At 46.7% G+C, this 21,995-nt stretch overlaps 2 protein-coding genes across 2 annotated transcripts in view; one reads left to right on the forward strand and one right to left on the reverse strand.

Annotated features, from left to right (window-relative positions):
- The window catches only part of LOC309542338 (cadherin-related family member 5-like), a gene marked incomplete at its 5' end in the record, with an annotated part of 148,159 nt that overhangs the window by 105,379 nt on the left and 20,785 nt on the right, over nt 1-21,995 (forward strand). The window lies entirely within an intron of this gene.
- LOC309541431 (uncharacterized protein) lies at nt 1,065-19,094 on the reverse strand. The gene is made up of 8 exons (XM_082239301.1): nt 19,009-19,094; nt 16,010-16,035; nt 13,750-13,905; nt 12,545-12,643; nt 10,576-10,674; nt 7,502-7,588; nt 3,175-3,326; nt 1,065-1,223 (listed from the first exon to the last, which is right to left on the reverse strand). Exons 2-8 carry the CDS (start codon nt 16,020-16,022, stop codon nt 1,080-1,082), a joined length of 750 nt encoding a protein of 249 aa, XP_082095427.1. The 5' UTR covers nt 16,023-16,035; nt 19,009-19,094; the 3' UTR covers nt 1,065-1,079.

Here is a 21,995-nt window from a genome sequence, read left to right on the forward strand (position 1 = left end):
GACCAAATGTTTCTTCTACAAGGTCAAAGGAAAATGGAAAAACCTCCCTATTGGCTTTTCCTTCACAAATCCTGTCTTAAGGGCACATTTAAGGTATAAATAGGGTGTGAGGCTGTGACTTGGCCCAGGAACTAAGTATTTATCAATACAAAAGACTGGCCAGGCTCCCCAGGCAAGCCAATCAAGTGATCATTAAACAGGTAATCTGGCAGACAGGAGGTAAACAAAGCACTCAGATTTCTGATGTAGACCGCCCTTTCTGTGATGTAGGTATGATGTTTCTGGGGGTGGTCTTGGACTCCAGGGAGGGAATTTAAAATGTCTACATAAGGGCAGGCACACTTTTGTTCTGGGTTCCTCCTCCTTCCTGTGTGTGGTGAGTGAGGACCCTGTTGCCACAGATCAATAAAGATCAGGCTTACTAGCTGCTTTGCTTCTCAATATTCTCTGGTTGGCCTCTGTTATCTTCTCCTACCAACAGGGAACCTACGTAAGGACTCTATATGGGCTCTTGGGTACCCCATAAGGGAAAAAGGGCAGATTTTTGTTTACAAAACTTCCAAGCACCTTGCATAGTAGGCCTATCCAAACAGGAATGCCTAGAATGGCTGGTGAATTGTGCTGCGAAATTCGGACAAGACCAAAATTCGAAGCACGATTGTGTTTCGGTCTGTGCATTGACTGGAAGAAGCGTGTGGATTTGATATCCCGCTTTATCACTACCCGAAGGAGTCTCAAAGCGGCTAACATTCTCCTTTCCCTTCCTCCCCCACAACAAACACTCTGTGAGGTGAGTGGGGCTGAGAGACTTCAGAGAAGTGTGACTGGCCCAAGGTCACCCAGCAGCTGCATGTGGAGGAGCGGAGACACGAACCCGGTTTCCCAGATTACGAGTCCACCGCTCTTAACCACTACACCACACTGGAGATGTGAACAAGGTAGCTTCTCGTCAGAATGCCAAGAGAACCTCGTTTTCCGAGTCTGCCCTATTCCTGCTTCTTGTGAAGTTGAAGTCGGCGAAAGGCAACCTTCCGCAAGCTGCTTTTAGGATGGGAAGGAGAAAACACCCGAGAGTTTCTTTACGGTATAGAGGTTTCTCCAGACACTTGCCTGCTATTTACATTGTACGGTGTCCCATCAAGCCAGCTCCATGTGAAGCCGTCCTTTTTGAGCCCAATCCACACTCCCTTACTCGACTCCTTGGCAATCGCCTCAATGAAAAGCTGCAAGAGAGCCAAACAGAATGCCTGACTGGGACGAAGGACCCTTTCGGGAGGACTGTTCATCAATTTTCCGGCAGAAAGCTCACACAGGAGTGAGTTAGATGTGCTATACAGTGGTACCTCTGGCTGCGAACGTTCCAGAGGCCCGTTCGCAACATGAAAAGAGCACAACCCACAGCAGCACGTCTGCGCATGCGCGGGGGGCGGGTCGCCGCTTCTGCGCATGCGCACGATGTCATTTTGAGCATCTGTGCATGTGCAAGCGGCGAAACCCGGAAGTAACCCTTTCCGGTACTTCCAGGTTGCCGCGGGGCGTAACCTGAAAGAACATAACATGAAGCGGTCTGTACTGAGTCAGACCCTACACTGGCAGGCAGCCATGCCTCTCCAGGGATTCAGGAAGAATGAACCAGGCATCTTCTGTTTGCAAGGTACATTCTCTACCAATTGATCTACACCCCTTGCCACACAAGGTCAGATGAAACCCTGGCTTCATTGACCATGTGTTCAGATTTGTCCAGTGGCATAGCGTGCTGGTGGTGGGGGAACGGGATGACAAAATTATTAGGGATGCAAAATATCAACGCCCGGTGCTGCCGCAATGCAGCTGCGCTCTTCCGTCGCTGGACTCTGCTGAAAACAGCTTCTCCATGAGACCAGGAGGTGAACCTCTCCAGACCAATGGAACGATTCTTCTTTTCTTATCTCTGTGTCTGCAATCTTTTGGGTGACGCGGGCGTCATTAGGCAGCCGATTACACACACACATACTCTGTCCATTTCCCTCCATAGCCCCGGGCTCTGGCAACCCACGCTACACCACCAGAATTGTCTGCAGGATAGCAAGGATTACGAACTCAAATAGAGATGTGAAGGTCTTAGTTTCAATCACTGCACAGAAGTCAGAAGTCTGCTCAGTGATTGAAACTAAGACCTTCACATCAAATCTGACTATGGACTAACATGAACTTATCTTTACTCATAAACTCTTATCTCTAATTCTGTAACAAATTATTGTGCTATGCATATCCTTATGAGTTTGAGTTTGTAATCTCTGTTTGGGTTTATAATCTCTATTTGAGTTTGTAATCCTTGTCAGAATACATACTTTTGAATGGATTAGTGTTTGTTACAATTGATTATTGATTTGCGAGTAGGGACCCCTCCCACTGCTGAAACTTGTATTGGCCAGAGTTCTCGGTGTGCTTTTTTCTTGGTATATATAATAACAAGAACTCCAATTTATTTAATGATTCGTAAACCCAAACTGCTTTCTGATTATTTCCACAAGGTGTAGATCGGGGGTCTCCACACTAAGGCCTGCAGGCTAGATAAGGCCCGAGGGACTCATTTATCTGGCCCGCGGCGACCCCCACCCCCCCGCTGCCGCTGCCCACTCTTACTGGTGCTGCTCTGCGCGGCCGCCCACTTCCGGGTCAGAGGAGCACCGAAAATAGCTTGTGCGCATGGGCAAGCATTGTGCGCATGTGCAAGCATTATTTCCGGTGCACATCTGGGTCGGAGGAGGCCCATGCACATGTGCACAAGCTATTTCCGGTGCTCCCCTGACCCGGACGTGCGCCAGAAATAGCATGTGCGCACGATTATGGGCACTTGCTCCCCTGTCCTCTGGCTTGCCCCAAGATCGGCGCTGGAGACACTGGCCCGAGGCGTGGAAAGTTTGCTGACCCCTGGTGTAGAGTATTTCTGCAAAAGAGCTTCACGGGAGCATATTGGCTTGGTTTCCTTCCACCTGTGATCCTGTCATGCGTGCTTTAGTTGAGATTCCTGCATTGCAGGGGGTTGGAAACTAGACGGACTTTGGGACCCCTCCCGGCTATAACAAATGTCCATTTGCAGAAAAAAAATGGTAGACCTTTGTCCTGATCCAGCGGTCCACAGTGGGTTTTCCTGGGGAGAGTGACCATGTGGATCGCGGTCCTCAAACTTACCTCCTCTTCCTTCGTGACAATGGTGGGCAGTATTGTCCTTAGTTTCTCACATTCACTCTGAGCGAAATCAAAACCCATCGGGTGCGAGATGAGGTAAAAGAGGCGGCCTTTGAAGGGCTGCCACCCGCCGTTGATTAGTTTAATTATGTTTTCTTGCGAGGCGAACCAGAAGCATGCAGGAGAGAGGGAGAGAAGGAGATGTGTTAGAAACCAGCCAGTCCATCTGTATAATAATAATAATAATAATAATAATAATAATAATAATAATAATAATAATTTATTTATACCCCGCCCACTCCGGGCGGCTTCCAACAAACACTAAAATACAGTAACCTATTAAACATTAAAAGCCTTTGGATGTCTTCTAAAAGTTTGGTAGTTATTTTTCTCTTTGACATCTGGTGGGAGGGCATTCCACAGGGCGGGTGCCACTACCAAGAAGGCCCTCTGCCTGGTTCCCTGTAACTTGGCTTCTTGCAGGGAGGGAACCGCCAGAAGGCCCTCGGCGCTGGACCTCAGCGTCCGGGCAGAACGATGGGGGTGGAGATGCTCCTTCATGTATACAGGACTGAGGCCGTTTAGGGCTTTCAAGGTCAGGACCAGCACTTTGAATTGTGCTCGGAAACGTCCTGGGAGCCAGTGTAGGTCTTTCAAGACTGGTGTTATGTGGTCTCGGCGGCCGCCCCCAGTCACCAGTCTAGCTGCCGCATTCTGGATTAGGGTCAGGGTCTTTGAATGAATCCTCGTGTGTGTGCCAGTGCTTATGTTACTGTGACAGCAGAATAGCACCGGAAAATCATCAAAAGTTCCTTTGCGGGAGCTGATGTGGTGTAATGGTTGGAGTGTTGGGCTAAGGCCTGAGATGAGAGAGCTGGGTTTGAATCCCCACACAAATATGAAGCTCATGGGGCGACCTTGGAGTCAGTGGCTGCCTTTCTTGGCCTGGCCTATTTTGCAGGGTTGTTGTGAAGATGAAATGGGGAGGGGTGAACCAAGCACACCCCCTTGAGATAAAGGTGGTGTGTCAATCCAATGTACAAATAAATAAAAGGAAATTCTAATGTATGGAATGTTTAAGTTACAGGTTTAATGCACCTCAAAGGTAATCTTTGTGTTAGAATTCTCAGGTCCCAAATATAAAATAAGCATTCATAAATGTAGAAAGCAAACGCAGACCTAAGTATATAAACCATCTGGTACGCAGGCTGAGACCCTATCTGCCCGCGGACTGTCTCACCAGAGTGGTGCATGCTCTGGTTATCTCCCGCTTGGACTACTGCAATGTGCTCTACGTGGGGCTACCTTTGAAGGTGACCCGGAAACTACAATTAATCCAGAATGCGGCAGCTAGACTGGCAACTGGGAGCGACCGCCGAGACCACATAACACCGGTCCTGACAGATCTGCATTGGCTCCAAGTACGTTTCCGAGCACAATTCAAAGTGTTGGAGCTGACCTTGAAAGCCCTAAACGGCCTCGGTCCTGTATACCTGAAGGAGCGTCTCCACCCCCATTGTTCTGCCCAGAAACTGAGGTCCAGCTCTGAGGGCCTTCTGGCGGTTCCCTCACTGCGAGAAGCCAAGTTACAGGGAACCAGGCAGAGGGCCTTCTCAGTGGTGGCGCCCACCCTGTGGAACGCCCTCCCACCAGATGTCAAAGAGAAAAATAACTACCTGATGTTTAGAAGACATCTGAAGGCAGCCCTCTTTAGGGAAGCTTTTAATGTTTAATAGACTACTGTATTTTAATATTTGGTTGGAAGCCGCCCAGAGTGGCTGGGGAAGCCCAGCCAGATGGGCGGGGTATAAATAATAAATTATTATTATTATTATATTTATTTTTATTCTTATAGTACAGGAGAACAATCCTGAAGCTATTTTGACTCTCCCAGTGACCTCAAATATTTCTCTGCAAGGAGGAAGGAAGTGGGAAAGCCTCTCCATTGTCTTTTGCTTAAGGGCGTATTTGTGGATGGATAGGGTGAGTTTGTGAGCTGGACTCAGGAATTAAAGTATTAACCATCACACAAAAGAATGGCCGGGCTGTCCAGGTAAAGCAGTCAGTGACCATTATTAGGTATTCTGGCAGAAAGGATTTCTGCTGTAGACCACCTCCTTTTGTGATATATGCATGATGTTTTGGGGGGTGGTCTTGAGCTACAGGGTGGGCAATTTCAAAAGTTTATATAAGGGCTTATGCACCATTGCTCAGGGTTCTCCTCCCCCCTGCGTGTGGTGAGTGGGGACCCTGTTGCAACAATTAACGAAGATCAGGCTATACATATACTATATAAACAACAACTATACATGCATACTATGGGATTTCCTGCCTGATTATATTGTGATTTTGCCCCCTGAAGCAGCCTTCATATACCTTTTCTTTAATACAGCGGTACCTTGGTTCTAAAACTTAATCCATTCCGGATGTCTGCTTCAAAAGCAAAGCGTTCAAAAATCAAGGTGCGCTTTCCCACAGAAAGTAATGCAAAATGGATTAATCCGTTCCAGACTTTGGAAAACAACAGCGATTTAACATGAATTTTACTATCTAACGAGACCATAGATCCATAAAATGAAAGCAACAAACAATGTACTGCAGTCACACAATCAGTCTATCAGTAGCTGAACTGGGTTCTACAAAACGGAAGCATAACACTCAAAACGGAGAATGTTCTGCTTCCGAAAGAAGTTTGCAAACCGGAACACTTACTTTGGGGTTTGTGGTGTTTGGGTTCCAAGTTGTTTGAGTACCAAGACGTTTGAGAACCAAGGTGCCACTATATCATGTAAAAAAAAAACACCCCCTGAATCTTTCCTCATTCCTCCTGTTAAGTTGTAGGTGAACATATCCCCCTGCTAGCCCAGGGTGAGAACTTCAGTACATAACACCTCCTGTGTGAGAACTTGTGGGTGTAAGGTTAAGAGTGAACACATATTTGTAACAAATGTGCATTATAACACCAGGATCTGGAAGCAACCCTGACACCAGCCATTGGTCCAAAACCAAATACAGTGGTGCCCCGCAAGACGAATGCCTCGCAAGACGGAAAACTCGCTAGACGAAAGAGTTTTCCGTTTTGGAGGTGCTTCGCAAAACGAATCTCCTATGGGCTTGCTTCACAAGACGAAAATGTCTTGCGAGTTCCTGCGGGTTTTTCCCCCTCCCCCCTTTTTCTAAGCTGCTAAGCCGCTTATCAGCTGATCCGATAAGCTGATAAGCCGCTAAAAGCCGCTAATAGTGCTAATCCGCTAATCCGTCAATGGGCTTGCTTCGCAAGACGAAAAAACCGCTAGACGAAGAGAATCACAGAACGGATTCTTTTCGTCTTGCGAGGCACCACTGTACAGGTCATTGCTGGGTTGGCCTTCAGCAAGGGCAGCCAGAATTGCGGAAGGGAATAAATTCTCCAGTTCTGGAAATGATGTTGGGAAACTGTGTATGTGCAGCTACTCACACAGAGGCAATTAAGGTTTGGCAGACAGCTAGAAGGTCATGTGAAGGAGTACGTCTGCCTGGTGATAACAGAGACATGGAGACAACTCCCTGATTGGTCAAGCTCTCTCAAGGGAGTGATAATTAATGGCCTACTAACTGGAATGTGTTAGTTCGTGAGTTCAGAGGTTCAGAGTTCTGTGTGTCAGCGTAGGAGTTGTGAGTCGTGTCAGAGAGAGCTAGCTAAAGATCCGTGTTCTGTTCCTGTAAACAGTCCACTGTATATAATAAACACCCAACTACAAGTTCCTGGCTCCTGCTTCGTCTATCCTGTCTGCAGCCAAGTTGCCAATTGCTTCCGTGGATTCTGCGCTTACTCTGCTAGGTCTGGCTAAGGCCCTGCAACTAGTCAGAAAGTTGCGAAACACTAAGAGGTTTTTACCAATTAATAATAATAATAATAATAATAATAATAATAATAATAATAATTTATTATTTGTACCCCGGCCATCTGGCTGGGTTTCCCCAGCCACTCTGGGCGGCTTCCACAGAAACCAAAAAACACTAAAATATCATACATTAAAAGCTTCCCTGAATAGGGCCGCCTTAAGATGTCTTCTGAATGTCAGGTTGTTGTCCATCACCTTGACATCCGATGGGAGGGCATTCCACAGAGCGGGCGCCACCACTGAGAAGGCCCTCTGCCTGGTTCCCTGTAGCTTCGCTTCTCGCAATGAGGGAACCGCCAGAAGGCCCTCGGCGCTGGACCTCAGTGTCCGGGCAGAACGATGGGGGTGGAGACGCTCCTTCAGGTATACTGGGTGAGGGGTGGGGGGAGAAAAGGCTTCCAGCTTGTGTCTCCCCCCCTCCCCAATTCTTCTGCAGACAAACTTACCAATTGCGACATTCACTGCAGTAGTCCTTGTCTTGATGTCGCGTAGAAACCCCGCTAAATTCTCTGCCAACCCTAGGATTTCCGTATCTAGAACAATTTGCAAAAGTGCAAGTCAGGGAGCATAAATATATAGAAAGGTTCCCAGGAGTGTGAAGTGTGTCTGTCTGCCGATTGCGTTGGGTACAAGCGACGTGGCCTGCCTCCGGTCCGGAGAATAATAAACCCGAAAAATCCCCCTGTGTTGCAGAACAGAACAATCCGAACAACATCAAGCAACACATAGGCTAATAATATATTGACAATATTTCTATAACCCTATCCAAACTGTTTCAAAATTAATAAGCAGAAGGCATGTAATATGTGCAGGGAATCACAAACTAATAAGAGTCAAGTAACTATTCCATAAAGGGACGCGGGTGGCACTGTGGGTTAAACCACAGAGCCTGGAACTTGCAGATCAGAAGGTCGTTGGTTCGAAACCCCGCGACGGGGTGAGCTCCCGTTGCTCGGTCCCTGCTCCTGCCAACCTAGCAGTTTGAAAGCACGTCAAAGTGCAAGTAGATAAATAGGTGTTTCCGTGCACTGCTCTGGTTCGCCAGAAGCGGCTTAGTCATGCTGGCCACATGACCCAGTGTGACGTTAACCTATATGAGAGAGTGCTGGAGGGGAAATAGTTAAATGGGTTGCACAGGCAGGACCCAGGGGGTGGAGTCAGTGGGTATATAAAACTAGTTCTGAGAGAAGTTCGTTGGGAGTTGTGGGTGGGTAGTTGGTTGGATTTCATGGGTTGGCTGGTTGGGAAAGACAGTTGGTAATAGAGAGACAGTTGGTCCTTGAGTGTGGGGAGGTAGGAGAGATAGAGAGAGGAACATAAGACTAAGAAAGTAAAGAGGAACACCGTTTGGAACGCTGTACAAGTTTTGTTTTATGTCTGAAATAAAATACACTCTTCTTTATTAATTGAAAAGCTGACTGAGACTGAAGTGATTTTACCAGGGAGGACCTGGTTGGTGGCAGCGGATTAGTGGTGTATGGGTCAATAGTCCGTGAGACGCCCGGGGGCTCCGTACGAACGCCACACCCAGAAGCTGTACTCCGGCTCCCTCGGCCAATAAAGCGAGATGAGCACTGCAACTCCAGAGTCGGTCATGATTGGACCTAATGGTCAGGGGTCCCTTTACCTTTACCTTTACCTTTACCTAAATATTCCATAAGCAGAATGATAAGAATGGTATGTCACTATAAAGAATCACTGAAATTGAGGCCTTTCCACAGTAAATATTATATCCAAAATGCTGTCTAGAGTGAACTGGAGCACGGTGGAGTTATAAGAACAGCAACACAGAAGTGAGATGGTAGGTGCGCCAAAAGTCACAAAAGGTTGCTCAGAGCACAGCAGCAGACAGAACAGTTCTTCCGGGCTAGCGAACTGTTCCAATGACAATTCTTCATCAGCTGGCGATAATATAAAATGAAATCCATTACATTCAAATACAGTCAAACCTTGGGTTACAGACGCTTCAGGTTGCGGTTTTTTTGGGTTACGGACCTGCCAAAACCTGGAAGTACTGGAATGGGTTACTTCCGGGTTTCGGCGGTCGCGCATGTGCAGAAGCACTAAATCGCGCTTTGCGCATGTGCAGAAGCGCCGAATTGCAACCCGCTCGGGGCTGCGGGCTGCGAACACTGCGGGTTGCGAACACGCATCCCGCACGGATCACGTTCCCAGCCCGAGCGTCCATTGTACAATGCAGAGAATGATATGACAGGCCTGCATATGAACAACCAATAAGATATACATGCCAAAATAAACCAAAGGTACATCAAGTGGCCATGGATCAGCGATAGTAAGCTGATACTGTATCAGGCATGTCCAAGGTCTGTTTCGGGGGTCTAATCCGGCCCGCTGGTTGGTTTAATCTGGGCCTTGTGGCAGTTTATTTCCTGGGGTAAAACCCCAACAACTTCAACTTCAACAACTTTGGGGTAAATCGTAAAAAAAGCTCAATCCCTTAAAAGGTCAACAACCTTGGTCAGCCCTCACGTATGTTCACTTCATCACATCTGGCCCTCTTTGAAAAACGTTTGGGTACCCCTGGTGTAGACAGAACCCTAGTAGCATGATAAAGGCTACCCACAGGTGCAACGAATCACATAAAATCGGCCCTGTGTGTCTTCCAACTACATGATCCTATGACAAGCGGGCACACCCCTCTCTGCCCCCTCCCCACTTCAGCCCACCTGCTGAGCCGCCAGGGGTGCCTTGCCCGTAGAGGCAAATGGCGCAGGGCGCCAGGGCGCCAAGCTCTGCAGGGTGCCAGGGAAGAGGTGGAGGCTGGATGCGGTGCCTCCTGGCATCAGCTCACCGCCCTTGCCCGCCTTGCTGTAGCAGCGCTGTGCCCAGAGCCTCTGGCCTCTACCCCGCTGGAGGAGCTGCCGTCCAGCCACTGTCCACCTCCTCTAGCCCCACAAAACACCATAAAAAGGTCAGCAACTCTGGGAAACGTGGAGGGATCGCGCCGGAGGGATCTTTGCACCACGGCACCGGATCTAATTAAGACGGCCCTGTGAGCCATGATACTAAAGGACGGGGGTGTTGGGATGGGTCCAGGGAGACAGGGGCATTTGGCAGGCCCCCAGCTGGCTCCAGCCACCGGCCAGCAGCCGGGTGAACTCCGGTTCTCGGAACAGCATCTATCGAGCCTCAGAAACCTTCAGAGACTGAGCACGCTCTAATTAGCAGAGTGAATAACTTTTCACAACGGAAGTGGCGGACAGAGACATGTGTAAGCATATTTACAGCCTTTTATTCAGCAGCAGGACAAAAGAAAAACATGTTTGCTTGCCTTCGTGTCAAAGCAAACAGCAGTATAGGCAAAAGCAATATGCAATGGAAGGTCCCAGCAGACTGTGCTGGAAGGAAACAGACATGTGACATACAACAATCCATACATCTGTTCTAAAGGTGGAATGGAACTACATCCTAACAGAGGGCAGTGGTTGGGGGCTTGGTGAGAGTGGCGGGTGGGCAGGTAGGCGGGATGTGGGCATTCTCGCGGCAAGACATCTCTTACCGTTCAATGCATCAAGGGTTTGATTGTGACTGACGAAAAAGACCCGTATCGTCTTTGCAGCATCGATGTTGTCCGATAGCCGTATGACCTGTTGCTCATCTGTTGTGGAGGAAGGCAGGAAAGACAGGCTGCTATAACACAGGGGGCACGTCCCAGGCGAGACTGGCAGGTTGGGCATCCCTTGACCCCCCACCCCACCCAGAAAGCCAGAGCTGACACCAGGCTTCAACACCAGCGCCTCTTTGCAAGGTCACGACTCAGCCCCGGAGTGTGGGCAGCAGACTGCAGAGAGGACATCAGGATTTGTTTATTTTTCTGTCAATAAATTTTCATCAGTTTTCCACAGTTACGTTTTTACAATTAAAAGCAAAAGTTAGCTCGCATTTCTATCAGATCTAGATTTATGCACGAACCTTCTCTTTGAGATGCTTTGAATCTTCCTCCCCTACCCTCTCCTGGTTCCCTATGTAAACAAAGTTCTGCTGCATTTCCATACTTAAAACTCTCCCAATTATTATTTCCCTTAATTTTATCTAATTTCCTGCTAGTTGCAAGTGTTTACTTAAAACCCCGCCAATGTACCAACTTGTTTGCAGTATTTTTGCACATAAACAATAGACGATTCCTACTCTTTTTAAAAAACTTATTGTTGTCATAGTCCAGGGATGTCCAACCGGTCGACATGTCGACCCATGGGCTCATTTTCCTCTGTGGGGAAATAAATAACTATAATTTGCACCCGTGCTGCTTCCCTCCACCACAACTTGACATCCTTTACTGCATAATCTTATTTACCTTGTGTCCTTATATTGATCCTTTTATATCTATTAATAACTTTACCTTGGATTAGTTCCTCTTTACACACTTATTCTATACATATCAATGTGTTTTCTTTAGAACAGTGTTTTTTTCATATATTCCTCAAAACATTGCCATTCCTTCCTTAGACTGATTAGACTGATTTCTTATGGCTGCCGTTAGTTTAGCTAATTCTATACATTCACATAATCTACTGATCCAATCTCCCTTTGTGGGGATAGTATCCCCTTTCCATTTTCTAGCAAGTAATAATCCGGCTGCGGCTGTAGCATATAAGAATAATCTTTTCTTATCCTGTGGGATGTCTTTTCCTAAAATCCCTAATAAATATGCCTGCAGTATCTTTTCGACTGAAATTTTAAACATTAGGTTTTCCTTGATGGCATTACAGGCGGTAAATCTAATATCCAACCTCCAAAGTCTCTCCCACTGTTCCATCTGAATTGTATGGCCGATACGAACTATTTGAAGAGCAATTGTAATCAACAAATTACGCCAGTAGGACTACAATAAGTTTTGTAAGGAGAAATGTAGGAAGCATTGCAAAGTAGAGAAAGAATAGAGATATTAGTTATGAGTTAAATGTAGCTGTGGAAGTAAGAAAGGTTTATTTAGTGAACACATTGGAAAATTTTCAGATGTGATTGATGGAAGTCAAAAAAAATATGGTATAAGATATGAAAGTATGTTTAATTACTGTTGAAAATGATATGTCAAAAAACTAATAAAAAATTATATAAAAATAAAAAAATAATTGTATAGCTGATGTCCTGGGCCCATTTTATCATAACATCTTTTACTTGTTCATCTTTCAGATCCCGTTCTAGTAGTAAGTCATGAATTTTAGATAATAATTTCTTATTGGTTCTTAATAGAACAATTTGCAGTTTAGAGTCTTCTTTTCCGAAACCTAATTTTTTTATCCATATTAAATATATTATTTAACTGGTGATACTGGAGCCAATCGGCGAGGTGACTGCAGTTACAAAAATAAATATGAAAAGTAATTGGGCAACCTAGAATCAATTATTAAAAGAAGAGCAAGGACATTTGAAATTAAAACGATTCTGGCCTTTTTCTTCAAGGTGTGTCCCCCGCCTTGCCCTACGTTGGAGTAAAACACACTTATTCTGAACAGAGGTGTACTTACAGTTATGGTACAGCACACTTGAGCCGATTATCATCAACAAACACAGCCAGAATGTATTCGTTGCTCCCCTTTTAATTTTCTGGATAGCTTCCTCTTTTTCTAAAGGGAAGAGAGGGAATGGAAATTAATCCGGCGCCACCAGTAGCAAATATGCCCCTCTCATCAGTTTGGCAAGGCTATCGGAGACAGTGTGGAGCAGTGGTTACAGTGCTGGGTGAGGACTTGGGTTCGAATCCCTACTTCGCCGTGAACTTCACTGGGTGACCTGGGAAGGGCCGTGGCCTGATCTCAGTCTCACAGGGTCGTTGCACAGATTAAACGCATAGCAGGAGGAGGTCCAGCTCCAAGGTCCTTCTGGCGGTTCCCTCCCTGCGAGAAGTGAGGTTACAGGGAACCAGGCAGAGGGCCTTCTCGGTGGTGGCGCCCGCCCTGTGGAACACCCTCCCACCAGATGTCAAAGAGAAGAACTACAGTGGCACCTCGGGTTACATACGCTTCAGGCTACAGACTCCGCTAACCCAGAAATAGTGCTTCAGGTTAAGAACTTTGCTTCAGGATAAGAACAGAAATCATGTGGTGGCGGCACAGCGGCAGCAGGAGGCCCCATTAGCTAAAGTGGTGCTTCAGGTTAAGAACAGTTTCAGGTTAAGAACGGACCTCCAGAACGAATTAAGTACGTAACCAGAGGTACCACTGTACCTGACTTTTAGAAGACATCTAAAGGCAGCCCTGTTTAGGGATGTTTTTATGGTTTGATGTCTTATCGTGTTTTTAATTCTGTTGGGAGCTGCCCAGAGTGGCTAGGGAAACCCAGGCAGATGAGCGGGGTATAAATGATGATGATGATGATGATGATGGACGACCCCTTGAGCTCTTTGGGGGCATAAATGCAATAAATAAATGAAATATCCCGTGGCAGACCATGTAAATGAGGAAGAGACAGCCAGCTTCCAGGGCCACATTTAGGTTTGATGAGGCCCTCAGCTGCTGAAGGCAATGGACTCAACGAGATGGGCGGGGTATAAATAATAAATTATTATTATTATATTATTACTGTAGTAGCCTTTGAAAGGCATGCTTTCTGGATTTTGAGATGTATGTGAGAACGTGCATCTTGTGTAACGTACGAAATAGATTCCATTCAAAGCAACTGCTTGCAAAAATGCAACTCTAAGATTCTTTGATTAGGTGCGCGGGATACAGACCACGTTGATCTTTTTCTTCTTCAGTTAATTCTTTTTCCTCTCCTTCTACTTCCTCTTCTACCTCTTCTCCTCCTCCTTCTCCTTCTCCTTCTTCGCCTTTTTCACCTTTTTTCCCACCTTTTTTTGCTTCTGCCTCTCCTTTCTTTGCTTTCTTATCTGCAAAATAATGTCTGTGTTAGAAGAGTCCAGCAACACACACCAGAATTACAAGCAGTCGAGTAGTTCTGCCTTCTCTCTGTCACCCAATACCATTTCTCCGTTTTCTCCAAGTTGAACACCTACCACTTGCTTGTTCTTCCTCTTCCATCAGACATAGCTGAGGAAACCTTTTATTATTTTCTACCTCTCTTGCAAGCCTGAGCTCATTCTGAGCTTTAGCCAGCCTGACTTTCCCACTGCAACTGCTGGCTACTTGTGTATACGTCTCCTTTGAGAGTCCTCCTTTTTTCTATTTCTTATACATGGAGCTGACCTTGAAAGCCCTAAATGGCCTCAGCCCAGGATCCCTGAAGGAGCGTCTTCACCCCCATCATCCATCCCGGACACTGAGGCCCAGCTCCGAGGGACTTCTGGAGGTTCTCTCCCTGCGAGAAGTGAAGTTACCGGGAACTAGGCAGAGGGCCTTATCGGTGGTGGCACCTGCCCTGTGCAATGCCCTCCCATCAGATGTCAAGGAAATAAAGAACTTCCTGACTTTTAGAAGACATCTGAAAACAGCCCTGTATCAGGAAGTTGTTAACGTTTGACGTTTCATTATGTTTTTATATATGCTGTAAGCTGCCCAGAGTGGGCATGCTATTATTATTATTATTATTATTATTATTATTATTATTATTATTATTATTATTATTCATGCCCTTCTTAACTCTCAACCCTTCTGTAAGCTCCTTATGCAGTCACACCGATTTCCTTCTTAGTTTTCTTCTTCCTCTTATTACCGTATTTTTCGCCCTATAGGACGCACTTTTCCCCCTCCAAAAATGAAGGGGAAATGTGTGTGCGTCCTATGGGGCGAATGCAGGCTTTCGCTGAAGCCTGGAGAGCGAGAGGGGTCGGTGCGCAGCTCTGCGAAGCCCCGCCCCGCTCCCAATGGCCGCGCAGAGCTGCCTGCAGTCCCGGGATCAGCGCAGCTCTGCGCGGCCATCGGGAGCGGGGCACTAAGTGTAATGGACATCAGCTATACAATTATTTTTTTATTTTTATATAATTTTTTATTAGTTTTTCGACATATCATTTTCAACAGTAATTAAACATACTTTCATATCTTATACTATATTTTTTTTTTACTTCCATCAATCACATCTGAAAATTTTCCAATCTGTTCACTAAATAAACCTTTCTTACTTCCACAGCTACATTCTAGCTGCTGTTGTTGCGTACATAAATAAACTAGCCACCTTTCTTGGGACCCCTGTCCCCATTATTCCTAATAAAAAGGCTTCAGGCTGTGGGTTTGTTTTTTAAAAGGGATTATTAATTTAAACATCCTTTCCCATTCATTATATATCATTTCCTGAAAGCCCTTTACCTTTACCACCACATGTGATAAAACAACCCTTCCTTCTGTTGGCATTTCCAGCATGAATCCGGAACATTTTTATACGTTTTTGCTAGTTGATGTGATGTTAAGCACCACCACAATGCAGCCAGGCTCCTTATGAGGTTCCCTGGGCTTGAAGCAATGATTCTTCAACATCAACTTCGTTGGACTGGTCATGTTGTACGGATGCCTGATTATCGTCTTCCAAAGCAACTGCTCTGTTCCGAACTTAAAAATGGAAAGCGTAATGCTGGTGGTCAACAAAAAGAGGTTTAAAGACTGTCTCAAGGCAAATCTTTAAAAATGTAGTATAAACACCGACAACTGGGAAACTCTGGCCTGCGAACGCTCCAACTGGAGAACAGCTTTGATCAAAGGTGTCGTGGGTTTTGAAGACACTCGAACTCAGGACGCAAGGGAGAAACGTGCTAAGAGGAAGGCACGTTTGGCAAATCCACACCGTGATCAGCTCCTGCCTGGAAACCAATGTCCCCACTGTGGAAGGACGTGTGGGTCCAGAATTGGCCTCCACAGTCACTTACAGACTCACTGTTAAAATCGTGTTTATTGTAGGCAATCTTACTCGGCTACGAGGGATCGCCAAAGAAAGAAGAACCTTGAAAAAGCAGGACATGAAATCCTTGGCAAAGCAGAGAAGACTTTCTCACCCCCTTCCACTGTCTGTTCCTGAACGCGGTATGGGCATGGCAGCATACGTACCTACTGCAGGCATCCTTTCATGTTCTCTGCAAAACAAGAAGGGAGAATATCAGTGCACAGCAGACTTAAGGTTATAAGGACATAGGAATGACCTGGGATGGATCTACACTCGTGGTTTATAACGTTAAAAAGGCGTTATTTTTAAAAATGCCTCTTGCGGTTAACAACACGAAAACTTTGCTACAGAAGATGTGAGCCAAGAAACAATGGCTGATTAGACCAGGGGTCAGCAAACTTTTTCAGCAGGGGGCCGGTTCACTGTCCCTCAGACCTTGTGGAGGGCCGGATTATATTTTTAAGAAAAAAAGGAGAACAAATTCCTATGCCCCACAAATAACCCAGAGATGCATTTCAGATAAAAGGGCACATTCTACTCATGTAAAAACACATTGATTCCCATGGATTGGATTGAGAATAAAGATGAATAATATTAGTTTTGAATTTCAAAAAATACCAAAAATGCAGAGACATGAATGGGGACAATTACCTCTAGACATCTGGAACATGGGAAGTCCCAATAATTTATTTTTTTTTTAATTGGAAAATATAATTGGTATATTGTTATTATTGTAATTTGGATTGATTTGATTTGTCATTAACTGGAAGATTGTTAATGAAAATGAATAAATTCTTTAACAAAAAACAAAAAGGCGTTATTAAATGTGGCACCAGAGGGCGCTGCAGAGCAGTGAACCTTTGGCAATGGAGAACTGTGTTGAGAGTTAGATAACGTTATATTGAATAAGGTTTTTGCAGATTAGTGTAGATCCAGCCCTGGTGGAGCAGGCGTCTAGTCAGTCCAGCATCCTGTTCACACAGAAACCCACAAGCCAGATAAGAGTCCTGTTGGTTCCAGCAACTGGTTTTCTGAATCATTGCTGCCTCTGACTGTGGGGGCAGATCAGAGCCATTGTGGCATCTAAGAACTTCTAAAAACCACCCAAATCTTTCTTGTCACTATGTCCCAGGAAAAGTCCAGGGCCAGAAAATGCCGGATGTAGAAACAAGGTGCAACCTAATTGTACCCGGTTTCTCGTCCACCCGGGTCCAGAATGGTTGCCAACCCTCGCCCTGACAAGGTAAAGGGACCCCTGACCATTAGGTCCAGTTGTAGACGACTCTGGGGTTGTGGCGCTCATCTTGCTTTAATGGCCAAGGAAGCCAGCGTACAGCTTCCGGGTCACGTGGCCAGCATGACAAAGCCGCTCCTAGCGAACCAGAGTAGCACACAGAAACGCCATTTACCTTCCCGCCGGAGTGGTACCTATTTATCTACTTGTACTTTGATGGGCTTTGGAACTGCTAGGTTGGCAGGAGCAGGGACCGAGCAACGGGAGCTCACCCCATCACAGGGATTCGAACTGCCGACCTAATTGTACCCTCTTCCTCATCCACCTGGGTCTGGAATGGTTGGCAACCCTCCCCCTGGCAAAGAACACAACAAAAACATAATAAAAACAAAACAAAAAAGGCACATTTGGGATTTTGTGACTGTCAGGAGTCCAGGTTCCTAGCTTGATAACACAGTAAGTGTAGATCAGGGGTCGGCAAATATTTTTAGCTGCGGGCCGGTCCACTGTCCCTCAGACCTTGTGGCAGGCCAGAGAAGCAGCGGGGGGGGGGGGGAGGGGGGCTGGAAGAAGAGCCGAGGGGGGCAAGTAGTTCTCCTCCCCACCCCCAGCCTCTGCACTTACCTTCCCAGGGGCTGCCGCCGCCGCCGCCACTGCTTCTCATGGGTAGACAGAGTGAGCTCATCTGCTCCACTTTCTGGCCCACAGGAGCACCAGGGTGGCAGCGGCGGAGGAAAGGCGAGCGGTGTGAAAGGACTGGCTCCGGAGAGGAGCTGCTTAAAATGGCACTCAGCCAATTCAGCCCAGTCCCCTTCCTCCTCTAGGCAGGGCAGGGAGAAGCCAGGAGGAGGGAGGGAGGAGGCGCCACCACGGTGTGTGTGAGGGAGAGGGGGGAGAAATGGAATGGCACAGGGGGGGAAATGGTGCAGCTCAAACGAATAGAATCCCCACGCTCATCCATGGACAGTCTGCGGGCCAGATCTTGAAGGCAATTGGGCCTCATCCGGCCCATGGGCCTTAGTTTGCCGACCCCTGGCATAGATAATTAAAAAGGAGGATTTATTGGGGAAACAAACAGATAGCTCCGGACGGTTCTAACAAAGCCTATGGCATCATTACTCAAGATGACCATTCTGAAGACTCCTTCCGGTATCTACAGAATATCGAACTTTCGCACCTTACATCTCATGTTTTGCTTCCTGTCTAGTAGCCCTCCCAGGGAGCAGAAAAGACTACTTATGTGTGTGGCTACAGCTGCGCGGATGCTATTGGCCCAGAGATGGAAAGAAGATAAAGTCCCTATCAGAGAAGAATGGCAGATGAAGTTAATGGACTATGCAGAAATGGCTAAGATGACCGGAAGAGTCAGAAATCAGGAAGACCAAAATTTTAATAATGGGGGGAATTTATAATATATCTTAAAAACCCCTGTAAACAGTTAAAATCGTTAGTAGGATTGGAATAACACCTGTAGTTTAATGGTGAATTCTGGACACAATGGAAGAGGTAAAGGGTTTGGATTATCACAAAAGATGTAGGAGGACATGATTAATAGTAGGACCCACAAAGGGGAGGATGGAAGTCCAGGAGATTCCTTCGAATCTGGTTTTTATGATTTATGTTGGATATATCTCTGTAAAATTTTAATTTGAAAAACCAACTAAATAATTTTTTTTTAAAGTAAAGCAACCGTCCAGGTGGACTTTGGTGAGTTGAAGCTGAATGCCTGTATTTTGCACGTGGGAGTTTCCTGGGTTGAACCCGGGTTCGAAGACCCAGATGAAGGGTCTTGGGGGTTATAACCAGGAGAGATCTCCTTTCTCTAGAGATTTTGGGGAGCTGTTTCCAGCAGTCCCTGGGACACAGATCACCAGTGCGCTGACGAAAGACAAGGTGATTTCCCTCCCTCTGCGTTGCCCAGTTGGTTACCTTGGCGCATTGATGGCTCGATCCCCCTTTGCTCTGCCTCCGGTTCTTCCGGCAGATGCCCCTCCCTCCAACGGCTTCGACCACCTTTGGATTTGATGCAGAACATTCCAGAACCTCACCATTCAGCTCCTCCTGCGCCCTGATTGGCTGCCTGCCCTTTCTAATCTGCTTCTTCTTCTTTGGCAATTCCTCGTAGCCGAGTAAGATTGTCTTCCATAAACACGGTTTTAACAATGAGTCCTTAAGTGACTGTGGAGGCCAATTCTGGATCCACACGTCCTTCCACAGTGGGGACATTGGTTTCCGGGTGGGAGTTAATCCTGGTGTGGATTTGCCAAGCGTGCCTTCCTCTTAGCACGTTTCTCCCTTGCGTCCTGAGTCTGAGTGTCTTCAAAGCCCCTGACACCTTTGGTAAAGGCTGTTCTCCAACTGGAGTGCTCGCAGGTCAGTGTTTCCCAGGTGCCAGTGTTTATAATACCTTTTTTAAAGATTTGCCTTGAGACAGTCTTTAAACTTCTTCTGCTGACCACTAGCATATTCCTTTCCATTTTTAAGTTTGGAATAGAGTACAGTGGTACCTTGGGTTAAGAACTTAATTCGTTCTGGAGGTCTGTTCTTAACCTAAAACTGTTCTTAACCACTTTAGCTAATGGGGCCTCCCACTGCCAACGTGCCAACGTATCACGGTTCCTGTTCTCAACCTGAAGCAAAGTTCTTAACCCGAGGTACTATTTCTGGCTTAGCGGAGTCTGTAACCTGAAGCATCTGCAACCCAAGGTACCACTGTAGTTGCTTTGGCAGACGATAGTCAGCCATCCAAACAACATGACCAGTCCAATGAAATTGATGTTGAAGAATCATCGCTTTGAAACTGGTGATCTTTGCTTCTTCCAGTACACTGGCATTAGTTCGCCTGTCTTCCCAAGTGATGTGTAAAATTTTTCTGAGACATTCCACCCATGGCCTAAGCCCAGGGAGATGTGGCGAACATGCCTAAAAAGCCTTGCTCTTCATAATACTCATGCTAACAGTAGAATCAGAGAACTGTAGACTAGGGCCATCTAGTCCAACTCCACCACAATGCAGGAATCGTTTGCCCAATGTGGGGTTTGAACCCCCAACCCTGGGATTAAGAGCTCTACCCACAGAGCTATGTGGAATCAATAATAATAATAATAATAATATTTTTAATATTAAATTCTTTCAAAAGCTTCTCTGTGGAGCGGGATCAAACATGCTTACTCAGTCATCCATGGGACAGCTCTCCTTTTAAAAAAATTTTTTTTTATTAAAGATTTCTTAGTTTACAAAAATACATGCATTCTCTTTTTTCCAAGTTGCACTTTCTACGGAGCATGGGACAGCTCTTGAGATGTTTGAAGATGGCTCTCGTATCTCCTCTCAGCCTCCTCCTCTCCAGGCCAAACATATCCAGCTCCTTCAACCGTTCCTCATCAGGCTTAGTTTCCAGATCCTTGATCATCTTGCTCTTGCACACTTTCCAGCTTGTCAATATCCTCCTTAAATTGCGATGCCCATAACTAGAAACAGGACTCCCAGTCCTGGCCCAGTATAGCGATTAAAACATTACGTAATGGCTTTCATCCTGCCTAACGACGGTGCGATGGACTTTTGCATCGCACATGTCATTGCATTTTTATATCTTACATTATGTACAGGCCTGCTGATGTTATCAGCTGACGTTTCCTGATCGTTCTTATTCACAAATGAATGAGCCAGGTAATCGCCCGTCAAATTGCCATCTGTCCTCAGGCTTAATGAATGGAACAAAGACAGGACCCAGCTGCACCCACCATTTTTTTTTGCAATTATATGAGGCATGCAGCAGAACATAAGTTTTTCCTCAGTTTGTGAAACCCAATCATCCCAGCCTGTGCCCATGTCCTGGGTTCGAAGCACCCTCTGGCTAATTCATGGCCTCACTGGTGTTCATGTCAGAGATATTTCACCTGTGATTCCTGCTGGACTAGATCGGGGTCAGCAACCTTTTTCAGCCATGAGCCGGTCCACTGTCCCTCAGACCATGTGGTGGGCTGGACCAGTGGCGTAGCGTGGGTTGTCAGCACCCGGGGCAAAGCAAGTAATTTGCACCCCCTAAGCCGTGGATTTGCGCCCCCTAACCAGTGGATTTGCGCCCCCTAACCCTAACCCCCAGATGTTGCGCCTGGTGTGGCCGGCCCCCCTGCACCCCCCCACGCTACGCCACTGGGCTGGACTATATTTTTTGGGGGGGAAATGAACGAATTCCTATGCCTCCAAAATAACCCAGAGATGCATTTTAAATAAAAGGACACATTCTACTCATGTAAAAACACGCTGATAACTGGACTGTCCGTGGGCCGGACTGAGAAGGCGATTGGGCCACATCCAGCCTCCGGACCTTAAGTTGCCCACCCCCGGGCCTTAGGATGACCCCCACCCTGGGTCCCTTCCAGCTCTGCACTCCCATAACTTACAGCCTTGAATTGCTTCTTGACCTTACTCTTAACCATTGTCGAGAGACAATGGAGTGCACCTCTGGGGGTGAAGTCAAACCACTGGGGAATCACAGCTCCAGTTGTGGCTGCAGAGATGGGCAACTCTCCATTGCTCCCTCCTGCGCTGCTTTTGCTACGTTCGTAGCACCAAAGTGACCCCCTCCCCGGGCACAAGCCTGGACGGTGTGCTTGGAAATTTTGGGCTGCACAGCCAGCCAGACCCCCCTCCCCTTAGCCGTGGGGGTCTCAGATCCCTTGAGAAGGTAAAGGGACCCCTGACCATTAGGTCCAGTTGCGGACAACTCTGGGGTTGCGGCACTGATCTTGCTTTATTGGCCGAGGGAGCCGGCGTACAGCTTCCGGGTCATGTGGCCAGCATGACTAAGCCGCTTCTGGCGAACCAGAGCAGCACACGGAAACGCCGTTTACCTTCCCGCCGGAGCGGTACCTATTTATCTACTTGAACTTTGAGGTGCTTTTGAACTGCTA

This window comes from Podarcis vaucheri (genome assembly GCF_965113315.1).
Source record: "Podarcis vaucheri genome assembly, chromosome: 10".
NCBI classification, from domain to species: Eukaryota; Metazoa; Chordata; class Lepidosauria; order Squamata; family Lacertidae; genus Podarcis; species Podarcis vaucheri.

Excerpts from the sequence above, each read along its gene's own strand:
- LOC309541431 (XM_082239301.1), bottom strand. Across the intron at positions 12,644-13,749 it reads AGAAGAAAAAGATCAACGTG|AAAAAGAGGAAGCTATCCAG; the intron begins GTCTGTATCCCG and ends TCTTCCCTTTAG. Across the intron at positions 10,675-12,544 it reads AAGTGTGCTGTACCATAACT|ATGAGCAACAGGTCATACGG; the intron begins GTAAGTACACCT and ends CCTCCACAACAG.